The sequence below is a fragment of the Mustela putorius genome, unplaced genomic scaffold, assembly GCF_011764305.1.
Source record: "Mustela putorius furo isolate JIRA1106 unplaced genomic scaffold, ASM1176430v1.1 tig00000580_pilon_pilon_pilon, whole genome shotgun sequence".
NCBI lineage: Eukaryota > Metazoa > Chordata > Mammalia > Carnivora > Mustelidae > Mustela > Mustela putorius.
Window position 1 is genome coordinate 1,278,753 of NW_025421423.1, and position 25,265 is coordinate 1,304,017.

The following is a 25,265-nucleotide window of genomic DNA, read 5'->3' on the forward strand; positions in this document are numbered from 1 at the left end:
TTGATAATGGTGGTGGCTATGCATGTGCAGGGGCAGAATTTTTAGGGGTATCTCTGTAGCTTACCCTTAAATTTGCTATGAACCTGAAACTGCTCTAGAAAAGTAATGTCTCTTTTCTTTTATTTTTTGAGGGTGAAAGTGTGCATGCAAGAGCTGTGGGGGAGGGGCAGAGGGAGCACAGTGTGGAGCCCATCTGGGGGCTCCATCTTTTTTTTTTTTTAAAGATTTTATTTATTTATTTGACAGACAAGATCACAAGTAGGCAGAGAGGCAGGCAGAGAGAAAGGGGGAAGCAGGCTCCCGCTGAGCAGAGAGCCCGATGTGGGGCTCCATCCCAGGACCCTGGTGATGAAGTTCTCGAACCTAAGTGAGGTTCGGTGGGGTGAGGGGAGTGGGTGGAGAGGGGGTGCAAGGCGCCAGCCCCTGCTCCGTTCCCAGCCAGCTTCCTACTCCCTCATCATTGGGATCATGACCTGAGCCGAAAGCAGAGGCTTTAACCCACTGTGCCACCCAGGCGTCCCTGGGGGCTCCATCTTATCCTGAGCTGGGCAGAAATCCAGTCGGCTGCTTAACAGACTGAGACACCCAGGTGCCCCAAAAAGTAATTTCTATTTTAAAAATACATATGCAAATTTGTACTTAACGTTTTCGTTTCTGTGACTGTAAATTTTTATTTTTTCTTCCAGATAGTTTACCATTACAACTGTAATTCATACAGAGATGAAAATCACGTAATGGTCAGACAGCGAACTGTGTTGGGTTGGTGTTTATGGTACCTTGAGTTACCTACCTAATGGACAATTAATTTGGCCCCTGGGGGTTTTTATTCCTGGAGGCCGCACATTTTAGTAGTATTTGGCGAGAGGGGAGGTATACTTGTATTGATGGGTGGGAGAAGGGCCATTGGGCAAGGAGAGGACGAATTGAGAACCGTGAACACTAGCAACTTCTCTAGATAAATTTTAGGAAGCAGGGCCTTAGAAGGCTGAATTATGTGCAAACTTTGTACGTCCACGCCCCCTGGAAAACCTTCACATGCCCTTCGTTGAAAGCGTACTCAGGCATAAGACTAAGGCCTTACGTCACCCAGCCCCAGCAGCCCCAGGATTACTCCGCGTTCATTCCCAGCCCAGCCCTTCCGGCTGCCGGCCCGAGGGCGATCGCGCGCCCCCGCCTCACCCGGACCCGGCGCGACGCGCGCCCCCGCTTCGCCCCGCCCCTTCCGGCCCGGGAGGTTTGATTTCCTTGGCGGGCGGAAGCGGCTCAAACCCGGCGATCCCAAAACTTTCTAGGGGTTTTGGGCACTCGCTGCTTGGCTCGGGACGGCTGGCCCTCTCCAGTGTGCTTCTGCTCGGCCCCGCCTCGCCCGGCTCCCCGCCCCTCAGGTCAGTGTCTCCCCGGGTAGGGCCGGGGTCACGGCTCTGCGAGACGCGAGGGAGCGGCTCCTCGAGCCCAGCTTGCTCCTGGCTCCCGGGAGACTGGAGAATTTCCCCGAAACCTCACCGTACGAGCCCACTCCCGAATGAGATAGGCTTTCCGACCCCCGGTTTTCTCCTCTGTAAGTGGGGATAATGACGTACCTACGTCAGGGTTATTGGTGAGGGACAGGCGAAAACGTTTGCTACGAAGGAGGCTGCGAGAGGTGTGAATTCCCGTTGCATGTTATGTGTTACCACTCCCTTTTCAGAGTCCAAATCCTTCCTCTTTCTTCACCTTCCTAGGGTAGTGGCTTAAGAGGCTCACACTAAAAGGGATATACCCCGACTGCCAAAGCAGTAAAAGGAGCAGCATCACCAAGAAACTGGTGGGGAAAAGAGAAACTCCCAAAGGAGAGCATCCCAAGAAAGCGAGCAGACCTGTAGCAGCTAGCATGAGTAATTGTTCTTGAGCCTCACCTTTGGTATTTCTCTGGTAGTGGAATGGGGGAAGGTGGCGGCGGGTTTCAGAGGTACCTGGACTTATGCTTAGAAGCCAGGGTTTCCTAACTTTTTTGTTCATAATATGGTTTCTGTTGACTACGTTGGGAGAAATCAGAAACTCCTTTTCTGCCCTGCACCATCATGGGCTTCTTTCACCAGAGGATCTGACATTATTGTGTATCTACTGTGGACCAACCAGATGGGCAGATGAGTCCCTTAACGCCTTTAGGAATGAATGCCTCTTTGTTGGTGCTCCCAGAATACTCTGCAAAGGAGCAAGAGAGGATGTTATTAATGTATTAATTACAAGGCCACCTTATAAGCCATTCGGTATTCTACTTCTTATTTGAAATATTTTCTGCATCAGTATTTTAACCACATTCATAGATGAGGTGAATGTATTACCCAGCAAATAATAACACAGCCCAGCTAATACCGTTAGTAAGAAATTGTCCCCAATTTGTTTCTTTTCTATAACATTTAATGATAAATCTTCTGTTATCTAAGCAGTTCCTTGTTGCCTCAGAGAAGTTCAAGATCCCAAATGTACATGTCAACAATTCTTCTATTTAGCCACACTGAGAAGGACATTCAGGTATCTGATTGGGGTCTAGTTTTCTTCTTCATTATTCACAGCTGAGAGGCTGCCTTCCACATTGATCCTGTACCTCCTTTAGACGGCTACAAAGTTGGGTTACTCCAGTCCCATTCTTCCTATGTTCTGTATTTCTAAATTCTAGAGGATAAACAGGGCACTTAAGAATATTTAGATGAGGGCGCCTGGGTGGCTCAGTGGGTTAAGCTGCTGCCTTCGGCTCGGGTCATGATCTCAGGGTTCTGGGATGGAGTCCCGCATCGGGCTCTCTGCTCAGTAGGGAGCCTGCTTCCTCCTCCTCTCTCTTCTGCCTGCCTCTCTGCCTACTTGTGATCTCTCTCTGTCAAATAAATAAATAAAATCTTAAAAAAAAATATTTAGATGAGGGGCGCCCGGGTGGCTCAGTGGGTTAAAGCCTCTGCCTTCTGCTCAGGTCATGATCTAGGGTCCTGGGATAGAGCCCTTCATCAGGCTCTCTGCTCAGCAGGGAGCCCCCCCACGCCCCTCACCCCCGTCTACTTGTGATCTCTGTCCGTCAAATAAATAAATAATATTTAAAAAAATATATTTAGACTAGCTTCACAAAATTTAAAAACCAAGTAAACTCTGCTGTCGTAGTACTTTGCAATGCAAGCACCAGTTTTCTTCTATAGTAGCAGAAATGATGTTCCCTGGATTCAGTGGATGTAATTGAGGCCCACATTTATATTATCCAAAAACATGGTATAATTTGAAAGGGTGGATGGTAGATAAAGAAAAAGGAATGAAGAAAGTGAAGGTGATTGGTTTTGTCTAACATTGGCACAAGTTGATCTCTGCTAGTTGACTTGAGGCCATGATCTGGATGTTCAAAACTCATTTGGGAGAAATTTATCAAGTTAATTGTGAATTCTTATATCTCTAATCTGGAGAAATAAATTCCAACCTCATACAAATGGTTGTCTCCTTTTGAGTATGGCAACAAAGCCCAGTCCTTTGTATGGAATTTAGACAGTAAGGTTGATAATTAGGATTCTTATATTTTGTGAGGTCTTTGTCCATTTCCAAACTTTGAAATGTCTTTTTGTATTTCCTTTTAAGCTCCTGTGTTCTCAATACCCCAATACTGCTTTAGTGGGGCTTTGCTTTCTCACGAACCTGATAGCCTTCTTTTATAGCAGACAACTTTCTAAACACATTTATAGCCTGACATTCCCCCATTTCTAATCTACTCTTTCTCTTCTTCCTCATCAGGATCCCAAATATCTTCCTTTTTTCCTTTTAGAGAGAGAGTGTGTGAACAGTAGGGAAGAGTAGGGGGGGAGAGAGAGAATCCTAAGCAGGCTTCACATGCAGCATGGAGCCACATGTGGGGCTTGATCCCAAGACCCTGAAATCATGACCTGATCTGAAACCAAGAATTGGATGCTTAACTGATTGAGCTACCCAAGTGCCTCTCCCTCTTAAAGAGATTTTACTTTTAAGTAATCTCTATACCCAATGTGGGGCTTGAACTCACAGCCTTGAGATTGAGAGTCACATCTTCCACTGACCTAGCCAGCTAGGTGCCCCAGAACCCCAAAGATTTCTTGTGTTGACTGTACTTTTACTGCTGTTATTGTCTGTTTTGAAATTTCTTAGTCTTGTGAACCGTGTCTTTTTGGGGTGTGGTTCTACTGCATTCCTACCTTTGCCCCATGACAAATACTCTTTAAAAGATTTCTGAATTAGTACTGCTGTTAAGGATATTTTTAATCCTATGCCTCAGGTGCCAGTGAGAATGAATATGACCTTTGTGATGTCTCCTTGCCTGGAGTAACTTTTGCCATGGCAGTGGAAGCAGAATATTTTATACCCCAACTTTCTGTGACCTGACTTCTCTTCTTCCATTGCCCTATCCCATTCATGCAGGTTCAGCTAGATTAAAAAAAGTTCAACCTAGGGGCACCTGGTGGCTCAGTGGGTTAAGCCTCTGCCTTCGGCTCAGGTTATGATCCCAGGGTCCTGGGATCGAGCCCCACATAGGACTCTCTGCCCTGCAGGGAGCCTGCTTCCCCACTCTCTCTGCCTGCCTTTCTGCCTATTTGTGACCTCTCTCTGTCAAATAAATAAACAAAATCTTTTTTTTTTTTTCCCTAACATTTTATTTATTTATTTGACAGAGAGAGAGATCACAAGTAGGCAGAGAGGCAGGCAGAGAGAGAGGAGGAAGCAGGCTCCCTGCTGAGCAGAGAGCCCGATGCGGGACTCGATCCCAGGACTCTGAGATCATGACCTGAGCCGAAGGCAGCGGCTTAACCCACTGAGCCACCCAGGCGCCCCTAAATAAACAAAATCTTAAAAAAAAAAAAAGTTCAACCTAATTAAGTTGGTCCACTGCCATCTCTTCCTAGGAAGTGGCTACTATTTATTGGATCAGAATGTCTTTTGTCCATGATCTTTATCTTTCTTGCTATAATAGCTTTGACATTGAGATTAAAACTGGTTTTTTTTAAGGCTGATATTTTCCTTGAATTTTAACTTTCCATCCAAAACTTCTGCTCTAGTGTTCTGTTCAGTGACCAAATTTTTGAAGGTTTTTTACTTGCTGACAGTAATTTATCTTTTATCTCAAAGTAAAATGATTCATGGAATCAGAGTGCTTTAAGTATTTTTATTTATTTATTTTGTATTTTTATTTTTTTACAGAAGACAGATAATTTTTAATATTTAAAGAGATTGTCAGTGAATTGTCACAATTATGAAAAATATTTGTATTCATTAAAAAAAGAAAAAATCCCTCTATACAAAATAAAATCCAACTGAGTGTTCATTACTGAGTGTTCATATATAAATAAATTGTGGTACCTCAATGGAACATTATTCCATCACTAAGAAAATCTGTTTATTTATTTATCGTTAACATATAATGTATTATTTGTCCCAGGGGTACAGGTCTGTGAATTGTCAGGCTTATATATTTCATAGTACTCACGGTAGCACATACCCTCCCCAATGTCCATAACCCAGCCACCTTATCCCTCCCCAAAAACCCCCAACAACCCTTAGTTTGTTTCATGAGATTAAGAGTCTCTTATGGTTTGTCTCCCACCCTGGTCCCATCTTGTTTCATTTTTTTCCCTCCCTAGCCTCCATGACCCCGCCTGCCTCTCAAATTCCTCATATTACAGAGATCATATGATAATTGTCTTTCTCTGATTGACTTATTTCGCTTAGCATAATACCCTCTAGTTCCATCCACATCATTGTGAATGGCAAGATTTTTTTTTTTTTTTTTTTTTTTTTGATGGCTGCATAGTATTCCTGTGTGTGTGTGTGTGTGTGTGTGTGTGTGTGTGTGTTTGTTTGTGTACCACATCTTTCTTTATCCTTTCATCTGTTGATGGACATCTAGGTTCTTTCCATAGTTTGGCTATTGTGGACTTTGCTGCTATAAACACTCGGGTGCACATGCGCCTTTGGATCACTACATTTGTATGTTTAGGGTAAATGCCCAGTAGTGCAATTGCTGGGTCGTAGGGTATCCCAATTTTTAACTTTTTGGGGAACCTCCATACTGTATGCCAGAGGGGCTGCATGAGTTTGCATTCCCACCAACAGTGTAGGAGGGTTCTACTTTAGGCATTTTATTTTTTTTTTTTTTTTTTACTTTAGGCATTTTAAAAGGAGATTTAAAAGGATATTTGAAAAAATATCCTTTGCAGTTCTAGGGCTTTTGATTATTTCATTCAATTTTTTCTCTATCTCAGCATAAGAATATGCCCTATCCTCAGTGTAGTAAGGATCATCCCTTTATTCCCCTGTTCCCCTTTTTAAAAAACATTTTATTTATTTGAGAAAGAGAGTGAGAGACAACACAAGCAGGAAGAGGGACAGAGTGAGAAGCAGACTCCCGGCTAAGCAAGGAGCCTGATGTGGGACTCCATCTGAGGACCCTGGGACCATGACCCCAGCCCAAGGCAGATGGTTAACCGTCTGAGCCACACAGGCACCCCATGTACCCCCCCCCCCTTTTAAAAATAGACTCACCACACTCTTGAGGTAGAACTCACATTCTAGATCTTCCAAATTTATAACCATTTTTAAGGCTTAGTAACATGCCTGCCACTCAACTCTGGATGAGAGAGGATGGGGAACAGAGAACATGAAGGTAGTGAACATGGTGTTGGCCACTTGTCAATCCCAAACCTTTGGCGATGTTGCTGGAGCTCTGCCTGTTGGTGAGTGAAGACTATCTGGCTCTAGAAATGAGCATTAATACCAGGTTTCCACTTCTGAGAGACGATCAAGATGGATGATCAAGTGATCAAGAGGCATGAGCTTTGCTGTTTCCAGGTGGAACTTCACTTTCCATATCCTGCTTGGATATGCATGTACTCACTTAATTTTTTGAGCTGTTAGAGAAAATGGGGTCTGAGGATCCAGAACCCTGTTCTGCCATAGATAGCCCACTGCTAGGTCACCAAGGGAGATTTGTGCACAGGGGTCAGGCCAGGCAAAGGAGAATTTCATTACTAGCTGGGTATTGGCCTCAAACACCTCTGTGAACTCTAGAGGCCTGGTATGCTGTGCTGGATTATATGGGAGATTCTTTGTGCCTGACTCAGTGACCTCCACTTCTCTGGGCTTCCTGATTCCTGCTTGGCTTTCTAAGGGGTGTTGGGACATCTCTTCCCAAGACTGAAATCCCAGCCTTGTCCTTCCGTACCAACCTCTGAGAAGGAGAGCCCCTTAAGAAGCCATTTCTGTATAGATTCAGACATCTTTCACCCTATGTCTACCCGTAAAGAAATCTCCACTTTGCAGTACTAAGATTCAAGTCCTAGGACTTAACCTATATATGAACACTTTTAGAAAATTTTAGAAATCTACTTCCTAGAAACTTTGTTACTCATTTTACTTTTTTCTTCCTTCTTGGCTTCCATGAAGCTGTATTCTTCTAATTCTTTTTTTTTTTTTTTAAAGATTTTATTTATTTATTTGACAGACAAGCAGGCAGAGAGAGAGGAGGAAGCAGGCTCCCTGCTGAGCAGAGAGCCTGATTTGGGGCTCGATCCCAGGACCCTGGGATCATGACCTGAGCCGAAGACAGTGGCTTAACCCACTGAGCCACCCAGGCGTCCCTATTCTTCTAATTCTTACTTTTCTTTTTCCCTGCCTTTTCCCACTCCTAGCAATAGGCCTGGTATGGGTAAGACCTCACCTGAATCCATTTGAAAGATTTTTTTTAAGTCTTTTAAGTCTTTACACTAACTATAATTGATTTTGTGTGGTATGAGAGATCCAGTGTTCTTTTTTCCCGTGTGGCTAGCCAATTGTCCCAGCTCCAAATCTGCATTTCCATTTGCTGGTACCCCTAAAAGCAGTTTCAGTTCCATACATATAGACCTCTCCTCCCAGCCCCCCGGGATCTTTGCACCTAAATTGCCTCTTTTTGGCATACTCTTCCTCTCCTTTTTGGGCTCACAACCCTGTTGAGGCCTACTGACCAAAGACCACTAAACACATCTGGAGTAAAAAAATTAGGACGCTTACCTGATTTGTGTGTGTGTGTGTGTGTGTGTGTGTTTTCCATAGATTTATTGATAATATATTAGTTTACCTGATTTTTTATAAAACAAACAAAAAACATTAGGTTTTCCTTAGCTTGTTGCAGCAAGAGAAACCATGCTCCCTAGGAACCGAAAAGGGGGTTATAGGATTTAAGCTGTGCTGGTGATTTTAAGAAAGGATTAGGGAAGCAAGGACCAGTTTTAGAATGGATATTGTCAAAGAGCTGTGGCATTTCAGCAGGTGGGTATCTTATGGAAGCAGGAGGTGGGAGGACAACATCAGGGAGAAAACGGCAGTCAGTCTAAGAAGGGATCATTATTTCCTTTTTCCCTTTAAAGATTTTTATTTATTTATTTATTTATTTATTTGACAGACAGAGATCACAGGTAGGCTGAGAGGCAGGCAGAGAGAGAAGGCGGAAGCAGGCTCCCTGCTGAGCACAGATTCCCAACGTGGGGCTTGATCCCAGGACCCTGAGATCATGACCTGAGCTGAAGGCAGAGGCTTTAACCCACTGAGCCACCCAGGCGCATAACATTTTCTTTTCTCTATCTTACTTGATTGTAAGAATTTAGTATATAATACATATGAAATACAAAAGATGTGTTAATTGGCTGTGTTATTAATAAGGCTTTCTGTCAATAGTAGGCTATAGTAGTCAAGTTTTGGGCGAGTCAAAAGTTGGATGTGAATTTTTGACTGTGCAGGGGAATCTGTGCCCCTAACACCTGTATTTTTCAAGGATCAACTGTATATGTAACACATGTAAATTGTGGAGCATAGTAATAAAATATGTATATCATTATATGTTTGTTAAAATTGTATGTGATTGGAATCTTAATTTGCATATCCCCTGTGACTAATAAAACTGAACATTTTTTCATTTTTTTATTGGTCATTTGTGTTTCTTTATGAAATGCCTTTTTATTTCATTTGCTTCTTTTTTCTTTTGGGTTGTCTTTTTCTATATTGTATATAGTATATTCTGGATAAAATCCATTGTTTATAAGTGTTAGAAATATTTGCTCACATTTATGGTTTTCTTTCTTTTTTTTTTTTAAGATTTTTGTTTATTTATTTGATAGAGATTACAAGTAGGCAGAGAGGGAGGCAGAGAGAGAGAGAGAGAAGCAGGCTCCCCACCGAGCAGAGAGCCTGATGCGGAGCTCGATCCCAGAATCCTGGGATCATGACCTGAGCTGAAGGCAGAGGCTTAACCCACTGAGCTACCCAGGCACCTCTGGTTTTCTTTTTTTTAAGTTTATCTTTAGACATGCAAAAGTTCTGCATTTTAATGTTTAATGTATTATTTGTTTATGATTAGTACTTCCTGTATCTATTTATTTATTATTATTTTTTTTATTTTGTTTTTTTGAAGATTTTCTTTATTTATTTGCCAGAGAGAGAGTGAGAGCACACAGGCAGGCAGAGTGGCAGCAGAGACAAGAGGGAGATGCAGGCTCCCCACAGAGCAAGGAGCCCGATGTGGGACTCGATCCGAGGACACTGGGATCATGACCTGAGCTGAAGGCAGCCGCTTAACCAACTGAGCCACCCAGGTGTCCCTCCTGTATCTATTTAAAAGATTCTCTTTTGTCCTGAAATCACACGATATTCTTTAAAATTTTTTAAAAGTTTATCCTTCATATATAAATCTTTCCTTGATCTGAAGTTGATTTTTTTTTTTTTAAGATTTTATTTATTGGGACGCCTGGGTGGCTCAGTTGGTTGGGCAGGTGCCTTTGGCTCAGGTCATGATCCCAGCGTCCTGGGATCGAGTCCCACATCGGGCTCCTTGCTCTGCAGGGAGCCTGCTTCTCCCTCTGTCTCTTCCTGCCATTCTGTCTACCTGTGCTCGCTCTCTCTCCCTCTCTCTCTCTGACAAATAAAATCTTAAAAAAATAATAATAATAAAAAAATAAAAATAAAAAAAATCTTTAAAAAAAAAAGATTTTATTTATTTATTTGATAGACAGAGATTACAAGTAGGCAGAGAAGCAGTCAGAGAGAGGAGGAAGCAGGCTCCCTCCTGAGCAGAGAGCCCAATGTGGGGCTCGATCCCAGGACTCTGGGATCATGACCTGAGCCAAAGGCAGAGGCTTTAACCCACTGAGCCACCCAGGTGCCCCTGAAGTTGATTTTTATATATGGTATGAGATAAAAATCCAGTTTTGTTTTTCTTTTAAACCATATGGCTAATCAGTTTTTCTGGTATAATTTATTTGCCTATGACGTATTTATAGGTGCACTTACAAGAGTGGAGGAGATAATCTCATAGTAGTTCCTGTTTTGATCATGTATTATTTCTGTCTTACAGGTTCTTTTTGTAATTTTATATACACCTCCAGGAGGACTATGAAAGATTATGATGAACTTCTCAAATACTATGAATTATATGAAACTATTGGGACAGGTAATTGTTTTGTTTTTTTCTTTTCCCTTGGAGGCAGAGGACAGATCAACTATTTTTTTTTTTTCTTAATTTTGTTTTAAAGATTTTATTTATTTATTTGACAGAGATCACAAGTAGGCAGAGAGGCAGGCAGAGAGAGAGGGAGGGGGAAGCAGGCTCCCTGCTGAGCAGAGAGCCGGACGCAGGGCTCCATCCCAGAACCCTGAGATCATGACCTGAGCTGAAGGCAGAGGCTTAACCCACTGAGCCACCCAGGTGCCCCTAGATCAACTATTTGGGAGTATAGTACATTTGGGCAGTCATGAGCTTTTCAGTTTAATTTTAAAATTAAAGAATTTAAAAATTCTTCAATGTACTTTAAAAGAAAAAGTAGAGTAAGAGAGAGGAGAGTAGTGGGAGAAGCCTTGTAGGTCCTTTTATTTAGAAGAGAAGTCACTGGAGAGTTTTGAGCTGAGGAGTGATCTGACTTTTCTTTTTTTTTGTTAAATATTTTATTTATTTATTTGACAGAAATCACAAGTAGGCAGAGAGGCAGGCGGGGGTGGGGGTGGGGAGGGAAAACAGGCTCACTGTTGAGCAGAGAGCCCTATGCAGGGCTCAATCCCAGAACCCTGAGATAATGACCTGAGCTGAAGGCAGAGGCTTAACCCACTGAGCCACCCAGGTGCCCTGACTTTTATTTTTAAGGGTCACTCTGCTGCTTGGTTGTGAGAAGCTTGGGCTGGGAAAGGCAGGGCAGGAGCAGAGAGATGTTAGGAGTTTATTGCAATAATTCAGGTGAGTGATGCTGGAGATGATGGTGACTTGAATGAGGGTGAGAGCAGTGAAGGCAGTGAAAGGGTGGGATTCTGTATGTGTGTGTTTGTGTCGTTTAATTTATTGAGAAACAATGCAATAAAATATGCAAAGTACACTAGTCTTGCTGGAGATTTAGTACACATCCACCTATGTGTTCCCTGTTTAGATCAAGACAAAGTTTCCAGTCAGTACCTGCCTCTTCTCCCCCAGGGTGTTTTGAAGGCAGAGCCAATGGGATTTGTTCATGGGCTGGATATTGAGTATATTGGCCCCCGGGATTTTGGAAAATGTTGAGTTTTTATTTTCTGAAATTGGGAAGACCATGAGAGGAACCACCAGAAGCTTCTTTTTAGAAGTTATATATTTGCTATTTCTCTCTTTCTTTTTTTTTTTTTTTTTAAGATTTTATTATTTATTTGAGAGAGAGAGTGTAGAAGCAGGGGGAGGGGCTGAGAGAGGGAGAAGCAGGCTCCCCGCTGAGCAGGGAGCCCAATGTGTGACTCAATCTTAGGACCCTGGGATCATGACCTGAGCAGATGCTTAACCGACTGAGCCACCCAGGTGCCCTGAATTGGCAATTTCTTTTAGATACTGATCTGTAGACATTTATTCAGTTTTTGATCCAATTTTGGAACATAATATGCTGCTTTTTTTTTTTAATATCCTACCTTTGATCCTGTTTTAAAACTGAGAGGATGTTTCCTGTTGTCTTTTGTCTCAGCAAATTTATATTGTGTCCTTTATTGTTAATTATAACAATATTGTTAGTGTTATATTATAGTGGATTCTTAGTGTTAATTAAAAAGCAAATTTAATTGCTTAATTATAATGTTAATTGCTTAATTATAGTGTTAATTATAAAGCAAATTTCTTTTTTTTTTTTTAAAGATTTTATTTATTTATTCGTCAGAGAGAGAGGAGTGAGAGTGAGCACAGGCAGAGTGGCAGGCAGAGGCAGAGGAGGAAGCAGGCTTCCCGCCAAGCAAGGAGCCCGATGTGGGACTCGATCCCAGGCCGCTGGGATCATAACCTGAGCCGAAGGCAGCTGCTTAACCAACTGAGCCACCCAGGCGTCCCATAAAGCAAATTTCTAAACAGCGAATTCTGTTTCCTATTTTCTTCAACCTAAAGTTAGAGACACTATCATGGTAAAAAAAAATCTTCAGCTAGCATTGAATGAGAAGAGGTTAGGATCATGGCTGGCATTTTGGAAGCTACAGAAAGAAAAAGCTACAAACTTTCAGGAAAAAATGGATTGACAGAGCCTTTTAAAAGCATATGGAGGGGTGCCTGGCTGGCTCAGTTGGAGCGTACAACTCTTGATCTTGGGGTTGTGAGTTTGAGTCCCTCACTGGGTATAGAGATTACTTAAAAATAAAATCTTAAAAAAAAAAATTTAAAAAAAGAATAAAATCTTAAAAAAAAAAAATAAAAGCATGTGGAAAGGTATTTGTGCCTGAATCTTTGGGTTGCTCTGATGATGATTTTAGATTACTCTGGCTTATCTTTTCATAATACTTTTTCCTCTACTTAGGTGGCTTTGCAAAGGTCAAACTTGCCTGCCATATCCTCACTGGAGAAATGGTAGCTATAAAAATCATGGATAAAAATGCACTAGGGGTAAGTTTAAAATTATTTAAAAAATATGTATAAATCAGTTTTGTAAATTAAAATCTGAATTTGCTCAAATGTTCTGGTTACTACTTTTGTCTTTCTATAACTTTTTTTTTAAAGATTTTTTTAAATTTATTTGTTTGACAGATAGAGATCACAAGTAGGCAGAGAGAGAGAGGAGGAAGCAGGCTCTCTGGGGAGCAGAGAGCCCGATGCGGGGCCTGATCCCAGGACCCTGGAATCATGACCTGAGCCGAAGGCAGAGGCTTAACCCACTGAGCCACCCAGGTGCCCCAGGACTGACATTTTGAAATAAAGTTACAGTTGATCCTGGTCAAGACCTATATGGTTCCACATAATTGGATGTTTTGCCACTGGACATTAAATTGAGCCTCTTTTTACAATAAAGTTTTACTTCATATTTCATAGATATCTAGATTTCTGTCTTTAATATGGAGTTGGCAATTTTTTCAGCTTAGCTCTTCCTCTTTCCAACTAACTTTTTGTTTTGAAAAATTTTAAGCCCATAGAAAAGGTAGACAATTGAGATAGTGAAGACCTGTGTGTCTTTCACCTATATCACCAGTTTTTAGCTCAACAGGCTTCTTAAGGAACACTACTAAGACTGAAAATGGTAGCACAGGCAGGTCTCTGTTATTTTCCTTGTTTGGAATGCTAACCTTCTAAGGGAGTCTGAGATTGTTTTTATTTTTCTGGATGTTGTGCTATTGACCCACATCAAACTAGTCTTTCATAAAACCCTCAATGCTTTGTGTGTGTGTGTTTGTGTATGTGTATACATATAAATAATTTTTGTTATATTTTTCTGTGCTTTTGAACAGTTTGTTTTGAGGCTGTTGGTTGCTTTTGCTACTCAGTATTAAAGCTGTTGATTTTTTTTTTTATATTAAAGCTGTTGATATTAATGCTTGGTGTACTTCCCAAATAGGTTTATTGCTCATGTAATATGTTTTGTCTCAGAATGATTTGCCCCGGGTCAAAACGGAGATTGAGGCCTTGAAGAATCTGAGACATCAGCATATATGTCAACTCTACCATGTGTTAGAGACAGCCAACAAAATATTCATGGTTCTTGAGGTTAGTAGTGTGATCTAGGGACCTAAAGATTTTTGATCACTGTCTTAGTCTGTTTGGGCTGCTGTAACAGATAGCACAGTCTGGGTAGTTTGTTTCTCAGAGTTCTGGAGGCTGGCAATTCCAAGATCAAGGTGCTGGCATGATCAGGTGATGGCCCTCTTCCTGATTCTAGGCTGGTGCCTTCTTACTATGTCCTTAACGGTAGAGGGGCCACGGGATCTCTCTGGAATCTCATTTATAAGAGAATCAATTCCATTCATGAGGGCTTCACTCTCATGTCCTAATCACTTCACAAAGGCTCATCTCTTAGAACCATCATCTTTTGGGGGTTAGGATTTTGACATACCAATTTTGGAGGGAAATCAAATATTCAGACCATTTTCATTCACTTTGTCCATAGTTAAGGGAAAAGTGTGTTTCACCTAAAAGATTAAAATAAATTTGAAGCAGCTTACCTGTATGAGTTCTGTCTGTAACTATTTATTTATTTATTTATTATTTAAAAATTTAAAAAAGTTATTTATTTGAGAGAGAGTGAGCGAGAGAGCACAAGCAGGGTGAAGGGCAGAGGGAGAAGCAGACTCCCTGCCAAGCAGGGAACCTGACATGGGACTCTATCCCAGCACTCTGGGATCGTGACCTGAGCCAAAGGCAGATGCTTAACTGACTGAGCCACCCAGGTGCCCTGTCTATAACAATTTAGATTAAGTAAACATAAATAATAAGTTGGAGATTCATTGTAAGTTCACAGTTTCTAATACACTCCTGATGGGGTTAGGATTAATGAATGGATCATGTTAGAATTTGTTTCTAGAGGGAAGGATCCATTTCAGTTTTATATGGCATATTTATATGGCATATTAGTCTAGGGCTGCCATAGTAAAGTACCACAAAGTTTGTGGTTTAAAATGACAGAAATTTATTGCCTCATAGTTCTAGAAGCTGGAAGTCTGAAATCAAGGTGTGGGTAAGGTTGGTTTCTTCTGGACAATCTGTTCTGTGCTTCTTACCTAGCTTCTGATGGTTACTGACAATCTCTGGCATTCCTCCTTAGCTTGTACCACTCCAATCTCTGCCTCTGTCTCTAAATGGCGTTTTCTTATCTGTGTCTTTGTCCAGATTTCCCTCTACATGTAACAACACAGTCATTGGATTAGGGTTCATCCTGATTTAGTAGGACTTCATGGGACTTGATTACATCTACAAAACTAAGTAATGTTATGTTTATTGGTACCAGATGTTACGACTTGCACGTATCTTTTTGGGGGACATAGTTCAACTCACAGCCTATAGGTGGGTTTCAATACATGTGTCATATGAATCAGACTCAAGTTTTAACTGACCTTTTGGGCCTGAAATGTCAAGTCTTTAGAATTTCCATCATTCATCTCTTGTTTCATTTTCTTTAATCTCAGCCAAATAATTTGTAACTGCATATCATTTTATAGCTCTATTTCAAAAGCACATTTTTTTTTTGTTTTAAAGATTTTATTTATTCATTTGACACAGAGAGATCACAATAGGCATAGAGGCAGGCAGAGAGAAGGGGGAAAGCAGCTCCCCACCGAGCCCAATGCAGGGCTTGATCCCAGGACCCTGAGATCATGACCTGAGCCAGAGGCAAAGGCTTTAACCCACTGAGCCACCCAGGCTTCCCTCAAAAGCACATTTTAAAATTCATAATGTTGGGGCACTTGGATGGCTTCGTTTGTTAAGCAACCAACTCTTGATTTCTGCTCAGGTCATGATCTTGGGGTCCTGGGAGGAGCGCTACATCAGGCTTTGCATTCTGCAGGGAGTCTCCTTAAGGATTCTCTCTCTCTCCTTCTCTGTGTTTCCCTCCGCTTGCACGCTTTCTCTCTTAAGAAATAAATAAAAAGATGGGAATGGGTTTTAGTACTCTACTATAGAAATATAAAGCCCCGAATGGACTTAAAGAATCACAGGCGTTGGGGTGCCTGGGTGTCTCAGTCAGTTGAGTGTCTGATTCTTGGTTTCGGCTCAGGTTATGATATCAGGGTCTTTGGATGGAGCCCTGCATTGGGCTCACATTTAGTAGGGGAATCTGCTGGAGATTCTCTCTCTTCCACTTTTGTGCTCTCACTCTCTCGAATAAATATATCTTTTTTAAAAAAATATCCATGTTCGTTGGTTCTGCTCCTACTTACTGGTCATAAAACTGCTTGAGTCCATTAGCTATTGATCTCTTTCCTGGAGTAATTATTAACTTGTTTGATCCCAGAGGATATTTTTTAATATGCCTCATGCGTTTTCCTTCCCTTTAAGTTGAATTTAATAATATCTTTGAGTTAAGTAAAATTTTTTGTTTTAATTCCCCTGAAGTGATTTTTCTAGGTAGTAACAATATCTGTGTGTCTCTGTTGTTACTGAAGTATTGCCCCGGAGGAGAGCTGTTTGACTACATAATTTCCCAGGATCGCCTGTCCGAGGAGGAGACCCGAGTTGTCTTCCGTCAGATAGTTTCTGCGGTCGCTTACGTGCATAGCGAGGGCTATGCTCATAGAGACCTCAAACCAGTAAGTGACTGTCACACATGCTCTCAATGTTGAGAGTTCAACACCATTTACTGGTAGTTACTAGTTGTCCAAGCATTCTTTCTGTTTATAATCTATCTTGGCTTCTTTTTTTCTTCTACTCATAATGTGAACACTTTTTTTTCCTTTTTTTCTTTTTTGTGCTGGTAGGCTTTTTTGGATGTACTTGATTATTGGCATTCTATATATTTGTTTGCTGTGGGCAACATTATGAATGTCTTTGTAATCAGCTGGGAATATAAACCTCAGGATTTTATCTCTCAGAAAGAGGAGTTTTGAGTATTTTCTTCAAGAAAATTATCATTGAATATTTTCCCTTCAGTACTCTTTTCCTAACCCCATCTTTTTTTAATTTTAATTCCATTTTGCATCAGAAGGGAACAGTTCAATGGAATGAAGAGACTCTAATTTTCAGAAACAGAATAAAAATGTGAATACTCTTAAGTCTGCAAGCTCTGACTAATATGAACGATGGTGAACGTGGATTTTATGTTACTTGATATTAGGGTCAGGGACCTAGAATTGGTTGGCAAAATACGGCAATGCTACTATCCTTTTTCTCTGTTTATACCCCAGTCCTTTGATTTGAGTTCATTCTTTTGGTTTAGCACACACTCTGTTTGCTTGTAGTTGAACTTCAGAGCACCAAGGAGAAAATGGTTTATGTTAAAGTGTCTTGAGGGGAAGCAGGATCATTATCAACATTCCTCCTCTTTCCCCTTCTATACTTCTTTTCATTTCATTTCATTCTTTTTTAATGATTTTCATTCTATTGTTCCCAGACTGTTTAATATAAACAATCTTAAATCTTATTTATTGGTTTTGCTGCTGCCTGGACAACATCACACAGAACCTCTAGCGGCAGGGTCTGCAGGCAGAAATGTAACTGTGACAAAGGGTTTTAGAAGAAATGCTTATCATATGGAAGCAGAAGTCTGCATTACATTTCCTGAATTTGGAAAAATGCAAAATATGTGTAACTTCCTTATTGAAAAGCTAGGTAGCTCTGCTGTCATCAGCCAACTCCAATTCTGTTATACTCCAAGTTCTGTTGAGAATCTCAGATGGCAAGGCTGTCTTGTTGTGAATGTGTGGTGCAAAGCTCAAGAAGTCTATAATCTTGTTGGCCAAACTCATCAAAGAAGAAACAAAAGAATGGGAAGGCTAAATAGATGATCCCCAGTTGTCCAGACACTCAAGTTCATTAACTGCACAACAAAAAACCACAAGTGCAATAATATATGCTGCTTCAAAATATTTATAACTCTTGAAGTAAAGGGGAAAGAGAAGAAAAAAAAACTCTGAAATTCCAGCCAAAATGTATTGCATTTGCATCTTTTTGTTTGTTTTTACACTTTTTATTTTATTTTTTAATTTTTTTAATTTTTTTAAAAGATTTTATTTATTTATTTGACAGAGAGAGATCACAAGTAGGCAGAGAGAGAGAGGAGGAAGCAGGCTCCCTGCTGAGCAGAGAGCCCGATGCGGGACTCGATCCCAGGACCCTGAGATCATGACCTGAGCCGAAGGGAGCGGCTTAACCCACTGAGCCACCCAGGCGCCCCTGTTTTTACACTTTTTAAAAAAAAAGATTTTATTTATTCATTTCACAGACAGAGATCACAAGTAGGCAGAGAGAGAGGGGGAAGCAGGCTCCCTGCTGAGCAGAGAGCCCAATGCAGGGCTCGATCTCAGGACCCTGGGATCATGACCCAAGCCAAAGACAGAGGCTTTAACCCACTGAGCCACCCAGGCACCCCCTGTTTTTATACTTTTATAGTGTTTGCTTTTGTCCTAAATATATATACTATAGATATGTAAAGGATTTCTCCCCCTAAAATCTGTTAGTCCTTGCATAAGTTCCCCCAGAACACCTAAATTTCCTTTCTATTTTTTAAAAGCCTACTATGGGAAATACTCTGGAAATAAATGTCTTATATGTAAAAGAAAAGCATATATGTTTAAAAATTGTTTTTAGAAATGGCTAGAGGTAGGATGTGATATAAGGAAGTCAATACACAGTTAACGAAAATATCTTTGTTTTCCCAGGAAAATTTGTTGTTTGATGAATATCATAAAGTAAAGCTGATTGACTTTGGTCTCTGTGCGAAACCCAAGGTAAGTACAGAAATCAAAACACATTTATTTCCTTTGTAAATGCACCTTTTAGTATGTTATCTTGCAGTGACTCCCACTTAGATTTTATTGAGCCTAGTAGCATCCATTAAGAACGTTAAATTTCATCCCTTTTAGAAGTTCTCTAGATGATTCTTGTATGTAGCCAAGATTGAGAACCACCGCTCTAGGTGTGGGGTTGGTCCACTGAAGACCCAGTGGGTATGCTCTGAATTTGTAGTGCCAAGGTAACATGAGGTCATTATAACGTGAATTCTGAATTGATCATGTTTTGCAGTTTGAGTATGTTGCCACTAGATGATGCTTTTGTTCATTTAAATAGGAGTTTTGGGAATTTAGTGCAGGTCTTTTTTTTAATCCAAGTGGTTTTATAACTAACAGTTACATTTTGAGAGACAGTCCCCTTTTTTAATAAAAGAAGAAGAAAGAAGTCCATATGCACTTTTAAATTTATCCTGTTTTATGTTTCCTTAATTTGCACTCCACAGTTAAATACTGGTGTTCTCCAGTGTATCTTCTCTTTGAGGTGACTTTGAACTTCCCAGCTGTGCTATCTGCAGAGCTCCTGTGTGGCTGCCTGTTGGAGGCTTCCTCCTGAGTTCTCTAATGATGGCACTCACGGTCTCTAAAATGAGCTGTCTACACTCATTAAGAATGTTGAAATCGCAGACCTGTCTCAGCCCTTTGCAGTCCCATGATTATTTCCTGCCCCCGTCAGAATGAGCTAAATGCAAAGGGAAGCAGATTTTCCCCCTTCAGCTGAATGTTTGATTCTTTCTGATTTTTCCTCTCCTTCCCTTGGCTCTTCAGAGATTGTCAATGGAGTCTTGTGTCTGGGATTCAAATGCTATAAGGCATTTTTTTGATCAGCAGCCATATAAAGATAAAACATACTTTAAGCAGATAAACTGGTTTAAGTCATGTTCTCCATAGGAGGCAGTGGAAAAGGTTTGTGACAGACTCCATTAGCTTTTATTTATGGCTGCCACAGATTCGACCCACACAGACACCATCTAAAAAAAGCAGGCTTGGCTGAGAGAGGATTGCCTCCGCTTTCTGCTGAGGAGTTCACTTCTGGGCATGTTGTTGCAGTTGTAAATGAAATTTCGCAATCTCCCAAGTCGTTTGCAAGTTGTAAGACTATACAAGCATTGGGTGGTTGTATCATTTCCATTCTGTCTTGATATTCTGTGGGAGAGCAGAGGATGTTGGGCAGATCCCTCATTTTCACAGTTCTGGAAGTTCAGGCTGTGATCTGTGTTAAAACTGGGTCTAGAACACAGGCTCCTGAGATGCTGTTTTGTGCAGCAGGTCCCTCCCTCCCCTCTCAGAGAAGCCAAGCTTCTGTATTTGTAAAGATTTGGTATTTGAATTAGGGTCCAGGAAAAAAATAGCCCCTTTTCTTTGAGTACTTGGGGGATGGGAAGACACTGAGTGCTTGGGTGTCTGGTAAGCCGATTAGTATGTGAGTAGACGTCTAGGAAAGTATGAACCTGACTTAACTGAACTAAGGGGAAAAGGATTTTGTTCATGCTGGGTTGCAGTGATGCTGCAAATCCCAAAAGGAGGGAACTACATGTGTTTGCATGCGTATGGGCAGAGTATTGAGTTGGCCGCAGAGTCTCTTCGGGGTAATCCTTCATCTAGCTTCTCTTTGGTTGTGCCAAAAGAATGTTTATCATGGTTTTGATTTTGTAAGGCCTGTAACTAATGAGTCTTTCGTTTTTTCTTATTGGCAGGGTAATAAGGATTACCATTTGCAGACATGCTGTGGGAGTCTTGCTTATGCAGCACCTGAATTAATACAAGGCAAATCCTATCTGGGGTCAGAGGTACTCATTCACTGATTAACTCAGTATATAATCAATATATATTTATTGGTGATTTCTAAGTGAGCCAGGCATTGTGCATTGGGGATATTACAATAAGGTAAGAAATAATCTTGTTCTTCAAAGGGTTCAATTTATTCAGAGAGTAAGATATAAAGTAACACATAAAATGAATAACTTGCAATAAATATAATAAGACATAGTATACTTATGAAGCAGGGATACATTTCTGGTGTCCTTGTTGTGGTTGTTTTTGTGTTAAACAGTACCATAGTTTAGAGTGCTTAGTCCAGCCAGGAAGAGCACAGGGCCACAAGAGCAGAGCTCTTGATGCTGGCTAGCTCTGAGAAAACTTGCACTTTGTTCATAGCCGACTATCTGAGGCCTGCAGTCCTGTGTAGGAGGCCCAAGCTCAAAAGGCCTGGGAATTGCTTTTTTACTTACTATTTGCTACTACAAGCTAGTCAGCCCTTTCCAGTGTCTGGAATACTAATTTTGCTGATATTAATATCATAAGGCAAACAAGGTTTAGGTATCAAAAGCTCAGGAAATGCTGGATTGAACAGTTTTCTTTAGTTCAGGACATCGCCAAATCTTTTATTTTATTTTACTTTATTTATTTATTTTTTAAAAATTTTTAAAATTTAAAAATTTTTTATTTTTTTAAAAGATTTTATCTATTTATTTGACAGATCAGAAGTAGGCAGAGTGGCAGGCAGAGAGAGAGGGGAAAGCAAGGCTCCCTGCTGAGCAGAGAGCCGGATGCGGGGCTCGATCCCAGGATCCTGGGATCATGACCTGAGCTGAAGGCAGAGGCTTTAACCCACTGAGCCACCCAGGCACCTCTATTTTACTTTATTTTTAAGATTTTATTTTCGAGAAAGACAGCAGAGAGAACAAGTAGGGAGGGGGGAGTGGGCGGAGGGAGAAGCAATGCGGGACCCAATCCCAGGATCCCGGGATCATGACATGAGCCAAAGGCAGATGCTTAACTGACTGAGCCACCCAGAGGCCCCTGGACATCTCCAAATCTTTAATATGTTCTTGTACAATGTTGTCCTTTGGGGAACATCACAGAGAACAGCAGGTCTTGATTTGCCTTGCCTACGGAGTCCCCTTTTTATGTGGAATGTCTTGGAGCTAGTGTTATGTCAGAGAAACTTTGACATATGTCCATTAACTTTATTTATAACAAGAGAAGACGGGAACTGACTTGTTTTGGTGACTTTTAGTTGGATATAATTTCACAGTTAGGAATAGTTGCAGATAGGGAATGAGGAACTTCTGTATATGTTTAGTTATATTCACAGTTGTTTACATTTTTCCCTATTTGCTTGATCATTCTCTATGTTTGTATATATGTCTATTCTTTCTTGAACCAATTGAGAGTAAGTGTTAGACCTTATACCCTTTTATCATTATGTACTGCATATATTTCCTAAAAGCGAGGACCTTCTCTTTTATACCCATACTTTAGTTCTCAAAATCAGGGAATTTAACATCGATACAATTTATTTAATCCATAATTCATATTTCCATGCTGCTAATCATATCACTAATGTCCTTAGCTATATTTTCCCTCTGGTCCAGGATTGAGTTGAGGATCATGTAATGCATTTGTTGTTATGTTTCTTTGGTCTTCTTTAACCTGGAAGAGTTCTTTACCCTTTCTCCATTTTTGACCTTGATGTTTTTGAGGAAGCTCGTTATTTTGTAGAAAGTCTCTCAATTTGAGTTTGTGTGAAGCTTATGGTTAGATTCAAGTTAGCATTTTTGGCAGATACAGCACAAAGGGGATGTTGTGGTTTTCTCAGTGAGTTGTAGGGAAAGGAACAAACTTTCACTGAGCATTTAACATGACCATTTAGCATGATTTAGCATTTAACTAACCATTTAGCATGATTTTGGAATCATGCTAGGTCATTTTCTTTTTCAGTTGTGGTAAAATTTTACCATCTTAACTTTTTTTTTCTTAAACCATTTTAACCATTTTTAAGTGTACAGTTCAGTAGTGTTAGGTTCATATCGTTGTGCAAATAATCTCCAGAGCTCTTTCCATTTTGCAAAATGAAACTCTATATCATTAAATAATTACTCTCTATTCATCCCTTCTTCCATTGCTGGCAGCCACCCTTTTACTTTCTGTGTGAATGTGACTATTCTAGGTACCTTATAAAGTGGGGGCATACAATATTTGTCTTTTCATGACTGACTTATTTCACTTAGCATAATGTCTTCAAGGCTTATCCATGTTGTAGCATGTGCCAGAATTTTTTCCTTTTTGGGGGGGCCTAGGTGTCTCAGTTGGTCCATCCCTGGATGAATGAATAAACAAAATGGGGTATATATACACAATGGTATATTATTCAAACTTAAAAAGGAAAAAAAAATCTTTTTTGGGGGGGGTGCGCCTGGGTGGCTCAGTGGGTTAAGCCTCTGCCTTCCGCTCAGGTCATGATCCCAGGGTCCTGGGATTGAGCCCCACATCAGGCTCTCTGCTCAGTAGGGAGCCTTGCTTTCCCCTCTCTCTCTGCCTGCCCCTCTGCCGACTTGTGCTGTCTGTCTATCAAATAAATAAATAAAATCTTTATTTTTTTGTTTGAGAGAGAGAGTGAGCGAGCAAAAGAGCAAGAGCAGGGAGTAGGGAAAGGGACAAGCAGACTTCCCTCTGCACGGGGAGCCCACCATGGGACTCAATTCTGAGACCCTGAGATCATGACCTGAGCTGAAGTCAGATGCTTAACTGACCACCCAGATGCCCTAGTAACTCTATTTTTAATTTTTTGAGAAACTGCCATACTGTTTTCCATAGTGGCAGCAACATTTTACATTCCTACAACAGTCTACAGGGTTCCTTATACAAGATATTTTTTATAATTGTCATTTATATCCACAGAGATCCTAGGGCACCTGGGTGGCATAGTCGCTCGAGCTTCCTACTCTTGGTTTGAACTTAGATCATGATCTCTCTGTAGTCTGACCCAACCCTGCATCTGGGCTCTGCACTCAGTGAGGAGTCTACTTCACATTCTTCCTCCCTCTCCCTCCCCCACTCTGTTCCTCCCACTCACCTGCAGGGCACTTGTCCTCTCTCTCTCTCAAACAAATAAATACAAAAAATTAAAAATAAATAAATTCTTTATGTCCACAAAAATCCTTTGGAGTGAATACCACTACTCATTTCATTAAGTTAAGATAAAGAAGTTGAAGAAATTGAGGCTCAGAAATTAAGTGCCTCTTCGGGGTCACATAGTTGGTAACTACAGGTCAACATTTGAACAGAGCGAGGCTTTACTGTGTACCCCTACTTTCTCTTTTTTATTATATAATAATTTTCTTAAAGATTTTATTTATTTATTTGAGAGAGAGAGAGGGAGAGAGAGTGAGCACGAGTCAGGGGCAGAGGCAGAGGGAGTGGGAGAGGGAGAAGCAGATTCCCCACTGAGCAGAGAGCCTTAATTCGGGGCTCGATCCCAGGACCCTGAGATCATGACCTGAGCCAAAGACAGCCGCTTAACCGACTGAGCCACCCAGGCCCTCCATAATAGTTTTTTTGAATAGACGTTTTTTTTTTTTTATATTTAAAAAAAAAGATTTTATTTACTTATTTGAAAGAGATCACAATTAGGCAGAGAGGCAGGCAGAGAAAGAGGGGGAAGCAGGCTCACCACTGAGCAGAGAGCCTAATGCCCTGCTTGATCCCAGGACCTTGATATCATGACCTGAGCCAAAGGCAGAGACTTAACCCTCTGAGCCACCCAGGTGCCCTTTTTTCTACATTTAAAACAAGTTTTAATTCCAGTATAGTTAACATATGGCGTTATATTAATTTCAGGTGTCCAGTATAGTGACTCAGTAATACATTACTCAGTGCTCATCATGATAAGTGTACTCTTTAACCCCTTCACCTATTTCACCCATCCTTCCACTCACCACCCTGTATTTTTCCACTGTTCCGTCTAGTCTCCTAGGGGGAGCGGTAATTATATGCCTAATGCTCACAAGATTCTTAGAGAACTGGTTGTGAGACCCTGCTGGTTTGAATGCATATGAGATTTTCCTATGGGATCTTCAGGTGTTTTCTTGTCTATTTTAATTTAATTTAATTTAATTTTGGAGAGAGAACGAGGAAAAGCAGATTGGGGGAGGGGCAGAGGGGGAGGTAGAGAGAAAATCTAAAGCAGGCTGCATGCCTGCATGCGAGGCTCATTCTCTCACCTGGAGATTGTGACCTTAGAGGAGAATAGGTCAGTTAACTGACTGAGCTACCCAGGCACCTCTCTTGTTCATTTTAGTTTGACTTTCTATCCTTCTAGGAGAGTGTCCCAAGGAATTGTATGAGGCACTTGTTAAAAAATGTAGAGCTCAGTCCTGTATGCTTAACAGATTTTGATTGTTTTCTTTTTTCCTTTTTCTTTTTTTAAAAACGATTTTATTTATTTATTTGAGAGAGAGAGAATGGGAGAGAGAGAGAGCACGAGATGGGGGAGGGTCAGAGAGAGAAGTCAACTTTGCTTTGAGCAGGGAACCTGCTGTAGGACTGGATCCTGGGTCTCCAGGATCATGACCTGAGCCACCCAGGTGCCCTGGTTCTGTTTTCTAAGGCGGGGCTAAAACAAAAAAAAGAATAAGGAAAAGAATCTTCATTCTAAAATAAGTACGTTAGGTAGTTCTGTTGTTCATGGTCCAGATCATGCTTTAAGGAATGTCCCATATCTCTAATAAATATCTCTAATCGCTTCAGTGATTTCTCACAGGAAATGGTTTCAAACCCCT

The 25,265-nt window shown here is 40.9% G+C and overlaps 1 protein-coding gene and 1 pseudogene across 4 annotated transcripts in view; both read left to right on the plus strand.

The window, feature by feature from the left end:
• The first annotated feature begins 1,229 nt into the window (after window positions 1–1,229).
• MELK (maternal embryonic leucine zipper kinase) overlaps window positions 1,230–25,265 on the plus strand; it is an 88,683-nt gene continuing 64,647 nt past the window's right edge. The window contains exons 1-8 of one of the 4 annotated variants that reach the window (XM_045081573.1): window positions 1,230–1,385; window positions 10,364–10,459; window positions 11,147–11,236; window positions 12,792–12,877; window positions 13,853–13,969; window positions 16,363–16,506; window positions 18,574–18,642; window positions 20,400–20,492. In XM_045081573.1, coding sequence (XP_044937508.1) covers window positions 10,402–10,459; window positions 11,147–11,236; window positions 12,792–12,877; window positions 13,853–13,969; window positions 16,363–16,506; window positions 18,574–18,642; window positions 20,400–20,492 — 657 coding nt within the window. In that variant the 5' untranslated portion in view covers window positions 1,230–1,385; window positions 10,364–10,401. Of the gene's footprint in view, window positions 1,559–10,363; window positions 10,460–11,146; window positions 11,237–12,791; window positions 12,878–13,852; window positions 13,970–16,362; window positions 16,507–18,573; window positions 18,643–20,399; window positions 20,493–25,265 lie in introns of all 4 variants that reach the window. The other 3 variants (XM_045081574.1, XM_045081575.1, XM_045081577.1) reach the window with 3 other exon arrangements.
• Window positions 17,348–17,829, plus strand: LOC106005340 (annotated as a pseudogene).